The following is an 18,754-nucleotide window of genomic DNA, read 5'->3' as shown; positions in this document are numbered from 1 at the left end:
GTGAATTAATGCCAATAACTTGTTAAAGTAATGGTTTCATGAATAGTATTCAGAAATATTATTTAAAACTAACAAAAGGTTGAATATTTATACCGATAGGATCAATTTTCGCATACGTTTTTTAAATTAATAGCAATAATTTTCTATTATTGAAAATCTCTACACTCCTGTAATATGGCAACTTTCTTAATAATGACAGTCAGCTGATTGCATTTAATATTTTTATTTATATTTTTTATTCGGGGATTTTTTCGCAAGCAATGCAATTATACGTTTTTGTACTTTTTCGTCATTGTTGCGCATTAAAGTATTGTAAGTTCGTACACGTAAATACAGTAGAATAAGAATATAATGGCGACTTTGGAAAAACCGAAAGTGGTAAATAATTATTTAATTATGGCTAACAAATAAAATTCATGGTTTGGGAATTGCAGAAAACAAAGAAATCAAAAGTTAAACCTAAACCGGAAGTATCCATAAACACCTTAGCTGAGGTCGATGATCAGTCAAAAGAAATAAATGAGTCTGCAGTTAGCGGCGAATTGCCTGTTGAGGATATACAAGATGTGGACTTTGATCAGTTTGCAACTACTAGTACTCGCAACATTATAAGTCAAGAATGTTTCATAGCTTCTGAATATGTAGAACCAACAGATGATGTGCCTACAACCGGAAACATCTCGCCGGGACAGGTTTCCTTAGCAGAAGAGCTTGCCCAAATAGATTCAATAAAAGAAGCTTCAACAGCTTCACCATCTGTAATGGATTTGCATACAACACCAACAGCACCTATTGATGATGCCTCAAAAACTATACCAACTCTAATTGCGCCGATAGAAACGGTGCCGGTTTTACAATACCCTAATCTTACTACACTCCAACATGTTGAAACTAAATCAAATGTGATTTATAAACCTACAAAAGCAGCATCGCCTAAATATTCCTTTACCAACAGTCAATTGCTACCATTTACGTTGGAACAACGAAAGCAACTATATCATTGTGCCGATTTAGACCTGGTGCAACAATTCGAATTAGATTTTCTTATGAACTCCTTGTTGGAAACATATGAAAATGATCCCCTTTATGCAGCGCTGATTGAATACTATAATTTACAAAGTAAACTCTCTGTTAATAAGTACGATGTGGATAAAGCACGCAAATTAGTCACAAATGCACAGAAACACATTTGGACAGAGGTACCTGTCACAAAGACTTTCTCAGCGCTATGTGGCGATAAGGTGCTAGTAAAAGAGACGGTCACATACAAGTAAGTTCATACGTTAGTAATTAAATGTTATTGTATGTAATCTATAATGCCGCAGAATACGTCTGATAAAGCTGTTGATTTTATGGCTTGGATATTTATCAGGTTGCTTTGATTGTCTGTCTGTATATATATAGATAATTGAAATTACCCTTTAGGGCAAATCTGCATTCATGCAGTCAATAAAATGTATAATAATATACTTGATAAAATTAATGCAAATTTGTTATTGACTAATTTTTAAAAATCATATAAAAGCATTATGATTTACTTGAAAAAAATATCAGAAATGCTCTATATAACCTAATATTGAATTAAATCTATTTATTAAAAGCAAATGCGTTTTTTTTTTTTATTTCAACAGCGTTGCTCAAGTAGATGGAAAGAACTTGGCGAACACTTCTGCCGCATTAAATAATCTCTATGAATTAGTCTGCAACACATACACCACAAATTTAATAACAGCAAAAATTACCAAAGTCAAGGTATTTATTTGTGTATTTTTAACTCTTCATATTTACTTTTAAAAGACTGAATAATAATAATTGAAACAATTCTCCCGCTTTACAGATCGATCAAATGATTGATGACATAATATCACCCGACTGCCTGGTAAAGCTGGCACAGAAGGAAACAATCACTTTACAAAAAGAGCTCAATCCCTCAGTTATACCATATGTGGCACATATACGACGCTCTATATCAATTTTATTTAGTTTCGTGCGCAAATTGAGTCCAAATAAGGTTTGCAAATACAATTCCAACAATTTATCATTTTTCATAATAAAATGTCACAAAAAAATAATAGGACTTTTCGAACGATTTAAAAATCTGGGTTCGCAAATTGGTTTCATTGCACCTGCTCGTTGCGACTAAAGAAGATCACTGGTTTCTACTATTCAACATACTGCGCTGTCCTAGTGGTGTTGGCGATTGGGCAACTGAGCTGCTGCAAATACCATTTGGCGTGACGACATCAACTGAAGCTGCGACCAGCTCACGTAATAGCGAGATGCCGCTAAATATTAATTCACCGGAAATGAATAATTGCATAGCGACATTGCAAATATTACTTTTGCCCATAAAAAAACGCAACGAATACCTGAAAGATTTCGAAAAAGTAAATACTCTTCTATATATGTATGTAGAATATTTCATAGCAACTAATAATAATTTTAAAGTCCCACAAGGAAATTTCGGACCCTGCACGTGAGGAACGCTGGATTCTCATAGATTCAGATGGCGAAGACAGTCACAATGCCAATGGCGAATGCGTGGGTTTGAAAGAGAGCGATTTGATTGCCTTTCTCAATCAAATACCGTTTGGAAAAATGTTTATGTTAGTATGAACCCGGTCAATAATAATTACTGTAATTATATTTATTATTAATAGCTAACAAGCATTTTCCTATTTTTTTAGATCCGCTTTGAATATTGAGCAATTTCTGAATGACTATGTAGTTTCACCAGATCTTATACTGGCCAACGATGTGCTGCGCGTGATCACATATTTTTCGAACTTGATCGAAATTTTCGGCGAAGGCATGTTGACATACAATACGGAGCGTTACAAACAACTAGCAAAGCGTTTGGGACGTCTTATACGCCATACGCTACAATACAGTAGTGATTATTACGAGCTTTTCATGTAACAAAAAACTCATATATTTTAATAATTATTGAAACTAATGTAATGAAACAACTCGTAGGCACAACACAATCCCAAAGGATACCAAGACGTGTGAACGCATATCCGTGGAACTTAATGTCCTCTTATTCAAGGCATGTAGCTATATATATCGTTCACGAAATTTGAGCACATGGCAATATTTCTCGTCACTGCCCTTCCATTCACTGGATAATGAAATTACATGGCAAATATTCTATTACTTAAATATCGGATATCCAACGGAAATGCCGACAGTTGAAATAGGTATTTTAGTAGGATTTTATTTATTTGCAAATTCCATTACTTTCATGCATCATTTTAGATTATAGCGAGCTTATTAATACGCCAGAATTCTGGAAAAAATTCAACGTTGCTAATGCAGATTCATCCGCTGAGGATTTATACTATCTGCTGCAGGCATTTTTCGAAATTGCCAATGAGCGCGACAGAGGTAAAGACTGGGAGTTAATAAAAACGATATGTCTGCATATTTTTAATGTAAGTATTTATATAATAATAATTATATGTTCATTCTAACTAAGTATACGCATTCACAGATTGGCTATGTGAACGCAAATACACGCGAAATTTGCTACAAAACCTCACGTGACATGTTGGTAAACTTAACACTCTCTTATGAGGATCTCATCACATGCCTGTTGCTGCAATTGAAAGTGCGCTTTAATGAAATCGAAAATGGCATCTATCTCATCAAGTCATTGCCATTGGAGAACTGGAAACCCGGCATGGACAGTTTTGAAATACTCTCCAATTGGTTACTCCACTACGACTATACCTCACAAGAGAATATGCTTGCACGCATTGTTATAAGCCACCTGAATTGGGGTTTCGATTATGATGGGCGTCTCTTCTTGCCACATAACATACACCTACGCATGGCGTGTTTGGTATCCGAAGCGCTGAATAAGCATGCGCCAGAAGTTATTGGTTTATCTGGCATTTCCGAGAGCGTACGTCAAGTGTCAAATCTTATTGATTTATCAGTAACCTCAAAAGAGCAATTCTCCACCTGGTGTTGGACGATGATCTCACTATTGCGTTTGCATTTGATGGATCAAGGTGCTGAGTCGATAAAGCGCACGCTGCGCAATCCCACAGAGCCACTAATGTTTGTGCCCGAACTGGAACATATTGAGTTAATTTATCAGGGTGTTACCGAGAATAGACCACTTTCTGTTTATGTTGCTGTACTGGTCAGTCTGCACGGGCACACAATACCATTGATTTGTCAGAAGGGACTCGAGCTAATGAAGTTGCTTTTAAGCGATTATCGCCATGCGGCTGTTATACGTTGCTTAGAATTGATAGTGCCGTTATTTTTGGAGACACCCGAAACTTTAGCTAATTGTGAAAAGTACGTGATTGTGAATTACAAATATATTTGTTGTTTAAAATTTTCGTTACAGTTTTCATGCAATATTAAATACATTACTGAGTGCCGATCGCACCTACTTGAAAATGGCAAAAGACATAATCTATCCAAACTCAATTGGTCCGGTACTGCAGTTGCTCGATAATATGATTCATCAACAAATTATCAGTTACACTGAGTGAGTACTAAACACACATACACACGTATATATGTATTTTTTACTTGATTCACATTTCTATCTGCAGATATGGTCTCCCTACGCCACTGAATTTGATAAATGCTTGGTTGAATTTGCTTACCGCGCTCCCCAATTGGCAAAACACCAACGTTGTCTATCTGCTGGACATGATTCTAAGAATTGCCTATCAGTTTGCGGATGCGCGCTACCAAGCAGTGGAATTCTTCCACAACTATTTCAAGGTAAACTAATTATTTTTGCTGCGAGTACAGTTTCTCAATACTTTCTCAAAAGGGTTGTGACGAGTGGAAGGGCGCCAGCAAAATGTCAACGCTAAAAACACTTTTCGGTTCTGTACAATTGCGCATACCAACAATTTCGCCGCTTTATGGCTGGCTGGCGCTGGTACTGTTGGAGATCGAATTTAAAACGCAAGAAGCTAACTTTTGGCCGGAGTTCTTACGTAACTTAGCGCTGGCGAATGGTAGAAGCTCTTTGGAAGCGGCGTTAAAGGTAACTGCGAAATGGAGATACATTTCTATAAGTGTTTAAAAATCTTACTTGAACTGTTTCCATTCCAAACAGAAAACATTTGTGGCCTTCAAAATGTCCAATACATTTCCACCACAGTTGCTTGTGATTTATAAATATGCGAATTTAATTGCGGGCATGGATATTAGTCATCCTGTCTTTCCGATTGTATGCCAGAAGTTTTTCGAGCTATATCTGAGTAGAGTGCCTTTGGAGTGTGATGAGTACAGGTGTGTGTGGTTTATATTGTTTTATATAAAAACAAAAACAAATTTATTGTTCATATATATTTTCAATTTACAGTTTCGGCGGTGTTTACGGTGTTTCGGATAAATTTTACGAATACAATGTGCCTTTGATGAAAAAAATTAGCACTAATTTAAAAGCAGCTGATGTTTTCTACTCAAATGAAGCAACTAAACGCGCGACCGAAGAGAGCTTAAGCATATTCTACAATGATTGTTCGAAGTAAATTGAATTTCGTAATGTATTTCATAGTTTTTTCAACACATTGCAACAAATTCTTTTTTTTTATAACATAGAATAATGAAGACTTATGTGCTATGGCTACAGGAAACCGCTATAAATCAACATTCCAAAGACGATTGTAATTTTCCGCCACAATATAATAATGAGAAATTACGCGAAATCTTTAATGGCAACACTGTATGTATATTTTTTTTAGTAAAAATACATTGTAATAAATAATTAGTAACAAATAATTGTGTACTCCTGCAGTCACATTGGACGGAATTCCTCTATTTGCCCGATATACGTAAAATACAAAAACAACAAGCTCAACAGTGGGCACAAAAATGTCTACGTTCGAAGGCAATCAAACAACTGCGTACGCCTTTGCCACCAAAACAGCGCATTGAACCGGCCGTACGCATCAAACAACTTTTATCATCCTACGATAAGATTTTGGAAGCGCCACCATATACGCAGCCAGTAATTAGTGTAACAAAAGAAATTACAAATAACACTTTTACGGAGCTCAAAGCGAAATTAAAAACTCTTAACAGCATGGCAACGTAAGGCATTGCTAATAATTATAATGGCTTTTTTTACTTTTGTTAATTTTGTTTTTTTTTTTCAGCAAATTCCACTACGACACCAGTGAATTAAATTCGCTCAATCGTAACTATTTGGATATGGTTACGAAGCTATACAAAATGATGCCTTACGATGAAGTAAAAATCAGAAGCTGCAATTCATTGCTCTTCAACCGACAATGCAGCAATCCAGCGCGCATCACCGCCAAACTTGAGCAAATACGCATAGACAGTGCGGTGGAAGCGAATATAAATAAATATAAAGAACGCCATGACAAAATCATTAATGGCATGCTTAAGCTAAATGTGGAAGAGTTTGCGCGTTGTGTGGAGCAGTTGAGCGACATTATGCGGTAATATACCATCTAACAGAGATTTCGAATATCGTATATATGCAATATATTTCTAGCTTATTAATTGCCACCAATTCCGCGCAGCGTATGACAGTTGTCACCAATACAGGCATACATTTTTTTTACACCGTCGTGGAAAATCTCACTGATGTTACAATGAAATTCCAGCCAACTAATGATTTATACAGTCAGCTTTTAAATGAGCTTAACGTAAGCTTTCTAAAACTCACTGCAGCAAGTCTTTTATACCGTCATTTGCTTGCTTACAGATCTTTCTGCATGATCACCAAGAAAAGGAGGGCCTTAATATATTGGAATTAGCTTTAAAGCGTTCCGATCTAATAAAGCAGCTGGCCGCTGCATTTGTGCCATATCGCACGCCACCACAGAATTTTTTGAAAATGTACCAATTCTTGGTTGAGTCATACTTGAAACGCTGTGATACAAAGATACTCTTTGTGCTATTGTCAAAAGTAAATATTTTTCGTGCCAAACCAATGTATAAAGTCTTGTAATATGTTTTTTTTTTTCAAATGCCACTTACAGTTTGATTTGGTGACTTGGCTTGAAAACTTCCAACCGAAATTAAGCGATATTAATCAGTTATTGCAACTGGTACTACAAGGCCTCGAATGTTGGTCACAACCCGATTCGGGGCTCCTGCAGGATCAATTCCGTCGTCATTTGATACACGTCTTCGATTATGATTTTCCACAACATTATGGCGAAGTATTGCAAATGGTTTTGGATCGTATTTCAGAGCAAAAATTAATGCCAGTTGTACTATTGGATTTATTGAACTCACTGTTGGTGCGCTTGAAATGTAAAACTTTGTCTATGGACGCGAAAATCGACGAAGTTGTGGAAATTTCCATTGATTTTGCGCGTCGTCAAAATCTTTTCAATTTAAAAGGTGCCACAGATACGGTACTGTTATTTGCGCGTCACTTCCAGAAGGAGCGATTGCATCACGGTCTGCATGGCTTATATCCCAAGCACAAAGACTACTGTAATCCACTCGCTATGTGGTTCTCATGTATGGGTCACGTTGTGGTGGCTACTGCCATTTGCACCTTCCAAGATATGCTGGCGGATCAAAGTGAGTGTTTAACAAATATTAAGACTGTAGTTGAGCTTAAACAATTTAATTTTTCTTTCATTTTTTTTGTTATAGTTAGCGATATCGTTTTCGGTTCAATTATTGAGCTTTATTCACCCTGGTTGGTGCCATACACCGAGGACACGCTGCAACATTCTTCAGCGAATTGGATACGCCAACTGACGGCGAAAGATAAGATCTTGTTGCCCTGGAGTGAGCAACATGCGAGCAAAAGTAAAATTATGATTAAATCCTTAATAGATATATTGGATTTCGTGCTGGAGAACCTACCAGGTTAGTTCTATGCGACGCAATATTTCCACAAAAGTGAATTTATTATTTTATGTGCATTGCAGCATCTCACGTGACGCTCTCTCATATGTTCGGTTGGTATGTACATCACTTCGCCATTCCAAAAATTGATTTTCACATTTACGCGAATATACACGAGGGTATGGGTGCATTGCCCTGGGAGCGATTTAAGCCACAGCCAGCGCAAATAGATTTGTTTCATGAGAATCTACAAAAAGTAAGCATGCAAGAATTTTCATTCACTTAAATAGTATATGTATTATATCTAATTGAAATATTTCAGTACATAGAAATTTCATTGAGTTTTATCATGTATAAAATATAAAAATATATTCGAAAAAACATTTATCAAATATTTTTAACATTTATTCAAATCAAATATTTATTCACTTTTCTTAGTTCGTACCGTCCGCACATGCCATGATGGGACACATATTCATACGCATCAATTGGCTCGCTTGGTTCGAGGAAACTTTTCCTACCATACCCATCAATATGCGTTCTCAAGTTATTTCACGACTCTTTACGGTTTTCGTGAAAATCTCCTTTGAACCGAACATACACATAAACATAAATACAAGTAAAATATTAGAGGACGCCATTAAGTTTCCTTGGTACATGGTCAACTACTCAGAGTTGGAGAGTCTCTTCAAATGGTTTGTGACCACCGTAGATTACCCCATCATACTGAAAATGCCAACAGAAACAAACTACGCCGACAGAGCCGTACTCGAGTAAGTGCTTTTCAAATGTATTTTTCAAATAATTCTGCATAAACTATTTTAATGATTGTATTTTTTTATCACTGCAGCTTACTGCGTCTCAGCTGCGCGCTGATGCCCGAGCAGGCTACCTCCTGGGAGGCAGTTATGCAGCCCATAAATTACGCTACAGCAAAACGCATACTATACACACGCAACTACATTGTTCTGTTGTGTCGCACGGTAACGAAAAATCCCAAACTGATGAGCACAAAGGAAGGTATGAATGCCTTCAACGCAGCCTTCACTGAACTGCTCAATACTGTGAATAGATCTGTGCTTGCGACTGCTGGCAGCAAAACCATTGATGAGCAAAAGCGTGAAGCGCTAAATCTTATGGTGGAAATATTGGTGCCTATGCAAACGCAACGTTTGGAGACATCCAAGTAAGTTACGACTTCAGCAAACGGTAAAAACGTGACTTAAGCTCGCCACTTGCTGCATTTTCAGCCAACTAGTGGACACGTTGATTCATTGGCAGGGGCAATGTGAATCCGGTAATTTCCTGCTCTGCAGCACGCTAAACGCTATTGGTCATATGAAGACCTTTGTGACGGGCACCTATCCACTTTTGGAATCAACCATTGCGCATTATTTCCGCACCTCAACGGAGTCACAAGATTGGCACACGCCCACCTGGAAAGCACTGCGCGAAATATTGGAAACATCTTTTGGTAAAATGGACTTGATGCCCATCTTGCGTGGTCCATTCTTTCTAACGCTGCACATCTTTTTCATACATAAAATGGAACAGATTGCCAATATCGGTGATAAAATTACTTTCCTGCAGGATGTGTGCCAGCTGGTGGAGGGCTGTAAAACGAAGTAAGTGTGGATAGTAAATAATAAAAAAAAAATATTTAATTTTTTCATTTATTATTATTCACAACCTAGTCCCTACACAGAGCCACGTTTAGCGCTGGTTTGGTGCGCGATCATTTCTCGCGGTTGTCAGCTACTTTGTGAGACGCAAAATGTTAAAAAAGTTTTATTTATGTTTGCCTCCTACATGTGCCTAACGTCTGCACAATCCGAGGGATGGGGTGACACACTATTGGGCGCCATTGGTTTGAAGACTGACGTTGTTACGAATAAGTATGCACAGCTTTCATTTCATTTGTTTGTGACTTCTTTAAGATAAATATTTTCTTTATATAGGCGCAAAGCACTCGCGCGTTGTTTAGCCTGCGTACTATATTCCTTATTTCCACATACGAGGTAACTTTCTGCTGATATAAAAAAACAACTAAGGCATTCTAACTAATTATTCTTTTAGTTCCACTGGCCCTTATCCATGTGCCGAATTTGAGACCTCATTGCATGAGTTAACGGTGCTATTGGCAAATAAGAAATTCGCTGATATAAAACAACAAATCATAACGGCCATCGGCATTATCAAAGAAGAAAGTATGCCCGCTTTACGTGATGTACCACATCTAGTTTTCCGCCTCATTGGTATATTTTATAACAGCGTTTTTATTCCAACTGTTCCCGAGCTGTGGGATTTTGACTCTAGGTTTACCTAAACTCTTCAATAACTATTTAGTCTTTCATATTTTGTGATTTATGTCAAGATACATATTTACACATAAGCTTACATACATGCATATTTTTATATACAATATTTTTCAATTTAATTGCTACAACATAGTTTTAATCGAAATACATAAAGTCATAATAAAAAGCTATATTTTACAAGATAAACATCAGTATTTTAAATATAGAGATATTAGAGAGTAATATTAAGAATTGTTGTTGAAAAAAAGTATTATAACTAATCCGAAAAAGACCTGATGTACACCAATTATTAAAATAGAACATACGAGTATGTGATCAATATTAAAAATATATATTGGTGCAGATTTTATACCAGTATACATTTTCTGTCTCCTAAAAAATTGGATAACCTACAAATTTGAACTCTCAAATATTCCATACAACTTAATGAATTTCTTGTTTGTTTACCACCTTGTGTGGTTAACCTTAAACTTGCACCAATTTATTTGTTATTATTTTTTACCATTTACCAATCTACAAATACGAAAAATTCGTATTTCGCGCACGTAAATGTATTGGCTTGGAGTAAGTACGCCTCGCGATGGAAAATAACGTTCCACGATACGCGTTTGTGCGACTAATTTTTTTTCAACTTGTCACGTTCATCACTTGAGCTTGGAATTATTTTCAGCACGTACAAGAAATTAACTGTCAGATCTCATGTTATTATCCATTGAACATACACAGGTATTATTGAGAAAAAATCTATATGTATAAATGGTTGTTGGTTCAAAGAAGATTAAAATAAATAATTAGTACCAATAATTTGTTGTTGCAGATGGTTGAGCAATTCAGAAGAGGAGATAAATCTTGTGCATACATTTAACATCGATTTTATGTTCGTAACTTTGTTGGTTCTACAAGTTTTAAGAGGTTAGGGGTAGTTAGAATTTTCAAAAAATCATTACACTGTGATAGTCAAAAAAAAAAGACAAGACCAAATTCGACGGTTTCCCCCTATTTCGGGTCCTACGAATCGAACTGCATCATTACTTTTTTGAGTTACAATCATGGTTTCATACGAAAATTTTTGTTGAAGTTTTTCATCAAAGTGGCCCATTGTAAGAGAAAGGCACATTTTTCTTCGGTCTCTAACTTTTTTAATGTTGACTTTTTTGGTAAACTTTCTTTGGCAAAGCTTCTCAGAATAAGTCCGTCTTTAAGTTCTTAGATGACTGTAAACCCCAAAATCAATGTTTTTTATGTCCTTATAGCCAATATGTCGAAAAAACTGAAATTAAATCCATTTTTGAGGGCTTGTAAATTTTCCACATATGTAGCAGAACACCGATAGGCCAATTGGACACTTATTCATTTTAATTTATTTTCTTAATATACAAGGCATTAAAACAATGTTCTTTCCGCGAAGTCAAAGCCAAATTAACTACTGCAATCTATGCTTAAATTTTGACTCTTAGGCAAACATTTAACGTTTCTTTCAAACGTTACTTGTTGTTATTTCTTATCAGTGCAGTGGTTCAAAGCTTGACTCGTTGCTTGCTAATTTGTGTTGGACATTGATAGATGAGTCTTATTAAATTTAATTTAAATATTGTGTACAAATTTATGATACTTATTGATAACACTTATAAGATACAAAAAAAATAAAATAGCAAACATAGTTAGTGTAGCTTTTTTAAAAAATACAAATTTTGTTAAGTTTTTTTTCTAATGGTTAGTGTGCTCAGAACGTTGTCTTTGCTTACTTAAGTTTCTTACTATTACAAGATGTCACTTAATATATAAGTATCAAAGGGTAAATTGAAATATTGACGAAACGTGAGGAAAAAAACATTAAAAAAATTGATTAAATTTCAGTTTTTTCGACATATTGGCTATAAGGACACAAAAAACATTGATTTCGGGGTTTACAGTCATCTAAGAACTTAAAGACGGACTTATTCTGAGAAGCTTTGCCAAAGAAAGTTTACCAAAAAAGTCAACATTAAAAAAGTTAGAGACCGAAGAAAAATGTGCCTTTCTTTTACAATGGGCCACTTTGATGAAAAACTTCAACAAAAATTTTTGTATGAAACCATGATCGTAGCTCAAAAAAGTAATGATGCAGTTCGATTCGTAGGACCCGAAATAGGGGGAAACCGTCAAATTTGGTCTTGTCTTTTTTTTTTTTTTTTGAAAAAAAACTATCATAGTGTTATTTTTTCATTTTCTCTGAAAATTTGTTCTGATAATTACTTTTCGAGTTATTCGACAAATAAAAAAGAGCGCTCGGGCACTCCAAAACGCTAGTGTGAAACTTTAAATTCATTTTTGTCAAAACTATATTATTTGAACTGGTGGTAACTGTAATTCGAAAACCGCTCAGTAGATTTTAATGAAATGTATACAGCTTTTAGAATATGTACATAATAAACTCAGGCCTGATCGAAGTGTTTTTTCAAAATTCGATTTTTAAGACCAATTAACTGTTGATTTTTCTCTTTTTTTTCTAGAAAAAAATTTCTGAGGCCGCTATTTTGTTAATTTTTGTAAAAAAAACCAACGGCTTCAATCAGACCCAGGAAAATCTATTTATAAAACTTTTTTGCTTATCCGGTTGATTTTAGATGAATTTCCAAGGACTTATAATTGTCACCGAAAGACCTTTTTTTGGAACTGGGTCAACACAAACAGCTATAATTTTGAGAATTATAATTTTTTTACACCTAACCCCTTAAGCCGTTTTGAACTCAGTATGAGGTAAGTAATGTTTTTACAAATAGTTATTGTTGTTATTTACACACACAAAAAATGTCCAACATATTTTTGAAGAATACAGCCGAGTTGACAGTGCTTGGCCGGATAAAATCACGGTCTATTCCGATTACGGAGACCCGAATTTTCCAGAGAGTAGTAGTAGTAGTATCCTTAACTAAAGTACTATGAAAGTTTAATGCCATTAATTCCAATCGTGCTCATGTTAATGGTCTTCAAGTTAAAGCCGTTTCTCTTTTTCATAATCCAAATTGGATAGGGGGTTACCTATTTCAAAGATCTCAAATCTCTTCACACTAACGAAACAGTAATAATATGTCGGAAGCCGGTTGCAGTAAAGACACTATTCTACATAGATACTATGGCGATGAATGAACTCAAACTGTGTCTTTCGGCCCCCACATGTACACATGCGCAAAGGCCTGTCATAACAGCAACATTAAACGCATTTCACTTGAATGTTTGCGTAACTAAGTATTTTGACGTTGACCATTTAAGATAATGACCATTGAATTTTCTTAGCATTTTACATATTTTACAAGTCACTACTAACTACTGTGTATATAAATGACGAAATTTGTAAATACATACATATATATATACTATACAAACAAATACTTTTATGCAGTTGCGTTCTTTGCCAACAATTCGTAATCATTTAGTTGGTTTAAATTGTTTATATTTTTTGCTTTTTTGGATTAACGCCGACAAGCGGGCCGTAACATTTCGTAATATGCATCACACGTTTCGTTTGCTATAGTTATTCATGCGCGAAGCAAAGAAATGGGCAAACACTAGACGGGCCCCCATATGGCGGGTTATTGCAAATATAACACACACACATAATTTGTTGTATTTATTTTGTTATTATTATTTATTTATTATTTTTTTTGTTAATTTTATTTATTAGTTTTCTTAAATTAGCCAGTTTTAGAATGTCCAGAAAACATCTTCACGTCCCTTGCGGATGGAACGGCTGATTCGGGAAGGCTCTTTTGTGTATATTGCCATATTGACCGGGATTTGCAACACGCGCAATCTGTCGAAACGTGCGTCCTTTCTGTGTGGGTCCTGCAGTTCTACCATAATATCCTCCTCCATAGGCGAAGTATGGTGAGTATGACGCCGAGCCTGTTATGCATAAACACAACATAATCGCAAGGAACATAAAAATTACAAAGAATTTCATTTTTATTTTTTATAAATATCTGAATTTATATGTAATTCCTGAAAGGATCTCCGCTCGCGTTTATTAAGTATCTACTGGTCTACGTGGAGGCGCGGTCTGTCAGTGTCATCGTGACATTGAAGCGTTATTTATAACATTTCCAGCACGCAGAATATCTTATTTGCAATCGCTGTACTAATCTACATTCTTCGGGAGTGAGTGAATAACTATGTATTTATTTAATGATTTTAAATATTTTTTTTTTATTTTTTTTATTTATTTTTTACGACTTCTGTTCGGATATGTGGAGTGTTCTCTGCCTGTTGTTAAATGCCTCTCAATTTTCGCTACAAATTTTATTGCCGCCATTAATTAAATATTCTTTCATACGCTTGTTTTCAAGATACAACAGTTCTTACCACCAGTTTGTGAATAATAAGACACGTCCGCGCTTTTTTTGTAAGAATTTTACTGATTTTAATACATATATATGTAAGTAATACGCCGACTCATAAGTGTGATTTAGCATCTATATTAATTTTTTTTTTCTCAGCCATGACTAATACATTTTAACCGCAAATGATAACTTTTCACAATCCAAAAAAAAACGAGATTTCGTCACGAATTCGAATCAACCCAAGAAAGCTTATACCAGGCACCTCTTCAAAAACTAGTTATCGAACAGTTAATTAGCGAGTTAAGCCATTTTTAGTTATGGTCAAACTCAACGTATGTGTTTATGAAACACCATTTTCCGGTGGTCTCTGCTTATATCTAAAAAAGGTTTGTTGTTGCTATCCGGCTTCTATGAAACCACCAAACATAAATGGCCGGAATCGTGGATGAAGTGTTAGCCCATTTTCTCGAGGCGGAGGTATTCAGAACGCTGTAACTCGTGTTCTACACAATATTTTTAGCCTAAATTTTAAATATAACTGTCGAATTATGTATATCTTAATAAATGAAAATAAACTTAGGGTTCTGTTTATTTTCTGGGCGTAGATTAAAAAATCTCTAGAAAAAAAGGCCGTCACATGGGATGACCCTCTTAATTCAAAACTGATGTACGAAAGCTCTGTGCAAACTGAGCACCGCGTGATTTAACTATCGACCGATTCATCGTGTTACAAACGATGGCAAAATGGCATAATTTATTATTCGAATTACTTACGCATCCAATGTATTCTCCGAATTTGGCAAGCAGTGACTTTTTCCTGCCCTCAAACCTCAATTATGAATCTGCTGCCAACGCAATTCATATACAGTGAAACTTCTCTAACTCGAATCACCATAATCCACAAAAATACTTCGAGTTAGAGAGACTTCAGGTTATAGAAATTCTCATTAAAACATAAATTTTTCAAAAAGCTGTAAAATATAGATTTACCCACAGTTTTAATTATTTATTTCGCAAAACGTTTTATTCTAATACATTAAAACACGTATTCTGTAATTTTGTTTGTTTCAGTTTACTATTGATTGGCTCTTGACGTCTGTATTTTATGCCTTTTTAACATGATTTATGAAATCCATTAGAGTAATATCATATTTTTTGTTCGCCTCCCTACGATATAGAGGGACTCTTTTAAAATTCCGCCTCAATAGTAAAATTTTAAATTTTGTATTATGCTCTGGTCGAAAAGTTCGACTTATGGAAGGAAATTTGTATGAAATTTGGTTTCTAAACGCTATTGCCAATTCAAAAGTTCGAGTTATGGAGATCTTCGACTTATAGAAGTTTGAGTTATGGAAGCAAATTTGTATGAAATTTGGTTTCTAAACGCTATTGCCAATTCAAAAGTTCGAGTTATGGAGATCTTCGACTTATAGAAGTTCGAGCTATGGAAGTTCCACTGTACAGATAAATCAAACAAATTACTTTGCGGTGATCCGTTAGGCAGGCTCTTATATTTCTATGTCAGCTTTCTACGATCTCTTAACCTTTACTGTATGCTTTGCAACTCTCAATAGAGATTCTCAAACACTTTTGCTATTCATACAATTCTAGGCGATGAAATTTTTCCTTGTTCTATTGATTTTCGCTCCAATTTTTTTATTTTTTATCTTACAAGTAGAGTTCTTCAAGTTTTAAGTTATATATCAAAAGATTATGGAATTTATGAGAATTTATTTCAAATCAAAAATAAACTCAATGGTTTCAAATTTATTTTTTTCCATTTTCGTAAGATTAATATATATATGTATTTGTGTTTTAGTAAAAAAGTTCAACTTTCCATGATTTTAGTTTCCATAATTCATTGTTATTCATTTATAATTGCGTTGTAATTTCTTAACTTACTATAAATTTCTCATAAGAGAACATACATAAAACACTCGACGTAGTATATTCATATGATTATTTCCGGCGACAATATTTACAAAATAAATAGGTCAAATGTTTTTGTTTTTGTTTTTTTGTTTGTATTTGTCATATATTTATTCGAAACATTTAACTCTTCATGCTCTCACACATGCGTATACATAATTAGATTATTTCAAGGTCGACAGAAACTCCAGACAACCTTATACAATAAATCACATACAAATTTTATATATGTATACATAACTATTTTTATTATCACGCACAGCGCACTTTATTATTATCAATACACAATTTCCATATCACAAGACAAAATTTATTAGTTTTCAGCTTAATAACACATCCCCGCTTAACCGAGCGGATTGAAAGGTTGTCCTGGGTACGGTCTCGCACCCACAAATGCATATGGATGTGGATTGGCGACGCGCGCTATATCGCTGAAGGTGCGTCCCGTGCGTCGATTGTTGCCACGCCTATCGCGTCCATATTGATCATTTCCATATTGGCCATGTCCGCTGTATGCGCCGCCGTAGTAGCCATGATCGGCGCAATAATAGCCGCCAACCCCCTGATGATAACCTCTGATGGCCTTCGCAAAGGGCCATGAATAACCGGAACAAATTTCCGCAACACTCGCCAAAAGTATAAACAACACTGTAAACAACAGCAGCTTCATGTTGAGTTTGTTTTTTATTTTATTTTTTATTTATTTAGTTTATTGATTATTGCTTAAGTGTAGCAACCGACTGGTAGTAGTAGTACTTTTCAAGATCACAGCAGCTTCTCGACTATCAACTGGCACAGAATGTCGCAGCTTATTTATATTGTATTATGTGGGTAATAAGGAATTGACGCGGTGCAGCACTACTAATCACTTATGCGGTTTAAATCTGATTGTATGCGCCGTTAATGCAATTATATATTAATCTTTTTCTTATTACTCTACACTTTAAATATTTATCTGCATGTATTGTGAACATTCAGAAAATTTTTATAAACTTCAACACATTTCATTCCGTATTTGGCTTGGCTAGTGCTGCTTATTCACGTCGTCTTCGGGATCCACACAATCTATTGGCGCACACCTAGGCATCTGAGCTATGTGTAATTCTCCGAAATGACATTTCCATACGCGCGCGCGAACCGACACACGTGTGTATGTTTGTTTGTATGTATTGTCAGCTAACAATCCTCTTTTGTATTATTTAAATTTTTGTTTATGGCACTTGGCCAACAGCCGACTGACCGCAACCCAGTCAATGTGCTTGCGAAGACATCAATAAAGTACGGAAGGTAAAAAATCACCGTTGTACGAGTAGACACCACTACGAATATTGTAGACGCGCCTCATTTTAGCAGCATGTCTTTTAATCGCACAATTGAAACAATTCTGTACTTCACAAACGTAATAAGAATTGTTGTAGTTGAAATTTATCATCAGGATGCCGGCCATCCGTAATATGTATTCTGATCACATGAGCCATCACATAGCAATTGAGCGGCGGTGGTACGAGTGCGCGTTTATCACACATCAAGCGAAAGAATCAAAATAAAAGTACCTTATGTTCACGTACGCCTCGGTACTTCTTGTCGAACACACCCATACATACGTAACTGCATACGAAGGTGCGAAAAAAAGTCGTTACGCTTGCGCACTATATCAATCGAATGGAAGCGTTAGCGTGCTACCAACAGATGTCAGACCTTTCGGCTGGTCAGCAATTCTCTACGCTAATCTCGCATTGAACGTAATTATTTTAGACGTACATACATACATACATACATACAAATAATTCCTTACTGTACTTAACTAAATTGATCTCAACTCTGCGCTTTAACAGAGCATTACGGCAAAGCTTGCGGAAAGTGTCTGCTGGCTCAGATGTACAATGTATGTGTGTGTATATAGGTATGTATGTATAAATTGTAAAGTTTTAGCGTGTCTTTGGGGATTTCTTAAGAGTTTATTGACATTAGCGTACTCATTGTTCCGCCAGATCACGCCGCGGTAGGCAACTCAGTTGCTTATACTACGTGTATATGTAAATATGCCGGGTACGGCAATTCCAGAAGACAAACTTATTCGGAACCAATACACCTGCCAATAAAAATCTGAGAGAAATATTATTATTAAATCGAAAAGTTATATAAATATTGAGATATACATATGTATATAGTATGTACATTGTAGACGTATGAAAATGTGTAATCAAGATAGCACAAACGCACATTCGCAATGAATATGAGAGTAAAAATTTCACGTATACCCCGAAATGGTCACAAAGAAATTATCTCATTCAGCTAAGTTTAGAATTCCGCAAATGCCGTTGTAATGCAAGTACAGTGAAACTTGCTTAAGTAGAGACCCAAAGCTAA

The 18,754-nt window shown here is 35.5% G+C and overlaps 2 protein-coding genes across 3 annotated transcripts; one reads left to right on the top strand and one right to left on the bottom strand.

Annotated features, from left to right (window-relative positions):
- The first annotated feature begins 220 nt into the window (after positions 1-220).
- On the top strand, positions 221-10,322 carry LOC105218778 (ectopic P granules protein 5 homolog). Of its 2 annotated transcripts, none has more exons than XM_011194580.3 (29): positions 221-378; positions 435-1,270; positions 1,632-1,752; positions 1,838-2,011; positions 2,076-2,387; positions 2,458-2,606; positions 2,688-2,915; positions 2,977-3,200; positions 3,259-3,434; positions 3,494-4,311; positions 4,364-4,507; positions 4,575-4,749; positions 4,802-5,020; positions 5,093-5,268; positions 5,342-5,506; positions 5,581-5,704; positions 5,777-6,072; positions 6,138-6,446; positions 6,503-6,656; positions 6,716-6,919; positions 6,993-7,545; positions 7,621-7,839; positions 7,902-8,074; positions 8,257-8,591; positions 8,669-9,004; positions 9,069-9,443; positions 9,513-9,713; positions 9,777-9,836; positions 9,895-10,322. In XM_011194580.3, the coding sequence occupies exons 1-29, from the start codon at positions 352-354 to the stop codon at positions 10,142-10,144; spliced, it is 7,533 nt and encodes a 2,510-aa protein (XP_011192882.2). In that variant the 5' UTR covers positions 221-351; the 3' UTR covers positions 10,145-10,322. The 2 variants fall into 2 exon arrangements, with proteins under 2 accessions (XP_011192882.2, XP_011192881.2); XM_011194579.3 differs by having other exon boundaries at positions 2,449-2,606.
- A 6,299-nt stretch (positions 10,323-16,621) lies between these two features.
- LOC105218779 (uncharacterized) lies at positions 16,622-17,937 on the bottom strand. Its single transcript, XM_011194581.3, has one exon. The coding sequence runs from the start codon at positions 17,052-17,054 to the stop codon at positions 16,728-16,730; it is 327 nt and encodes a 108-aa protein (XP_011192883.2). The 5' UTR covers positions 17,055-17,937; the 3' UTR covers positions 16,622-16,727.
- Positions 17,938-18,754: the final 817 nt, after the last annotated feature.

This window comes from Zeugodacus cucurbitae, chromosome 2 (assembly GCF_028554725.1).
Source record: "Zeugodacus cucurbitae isolate PBARC_wt_2022May chromosome 2, idZeuCucr1.2, whole genome shotgun sequence".
NCBI lineage: Eukaryota > Metazoa > Arthropoda > Insecta > Diptera > Tephritidae > Zeugodacus > Zeugodacus cucurbitae.
This window is presented reverse-complemented; position numbering and strand designations above follow the sequence as displayed.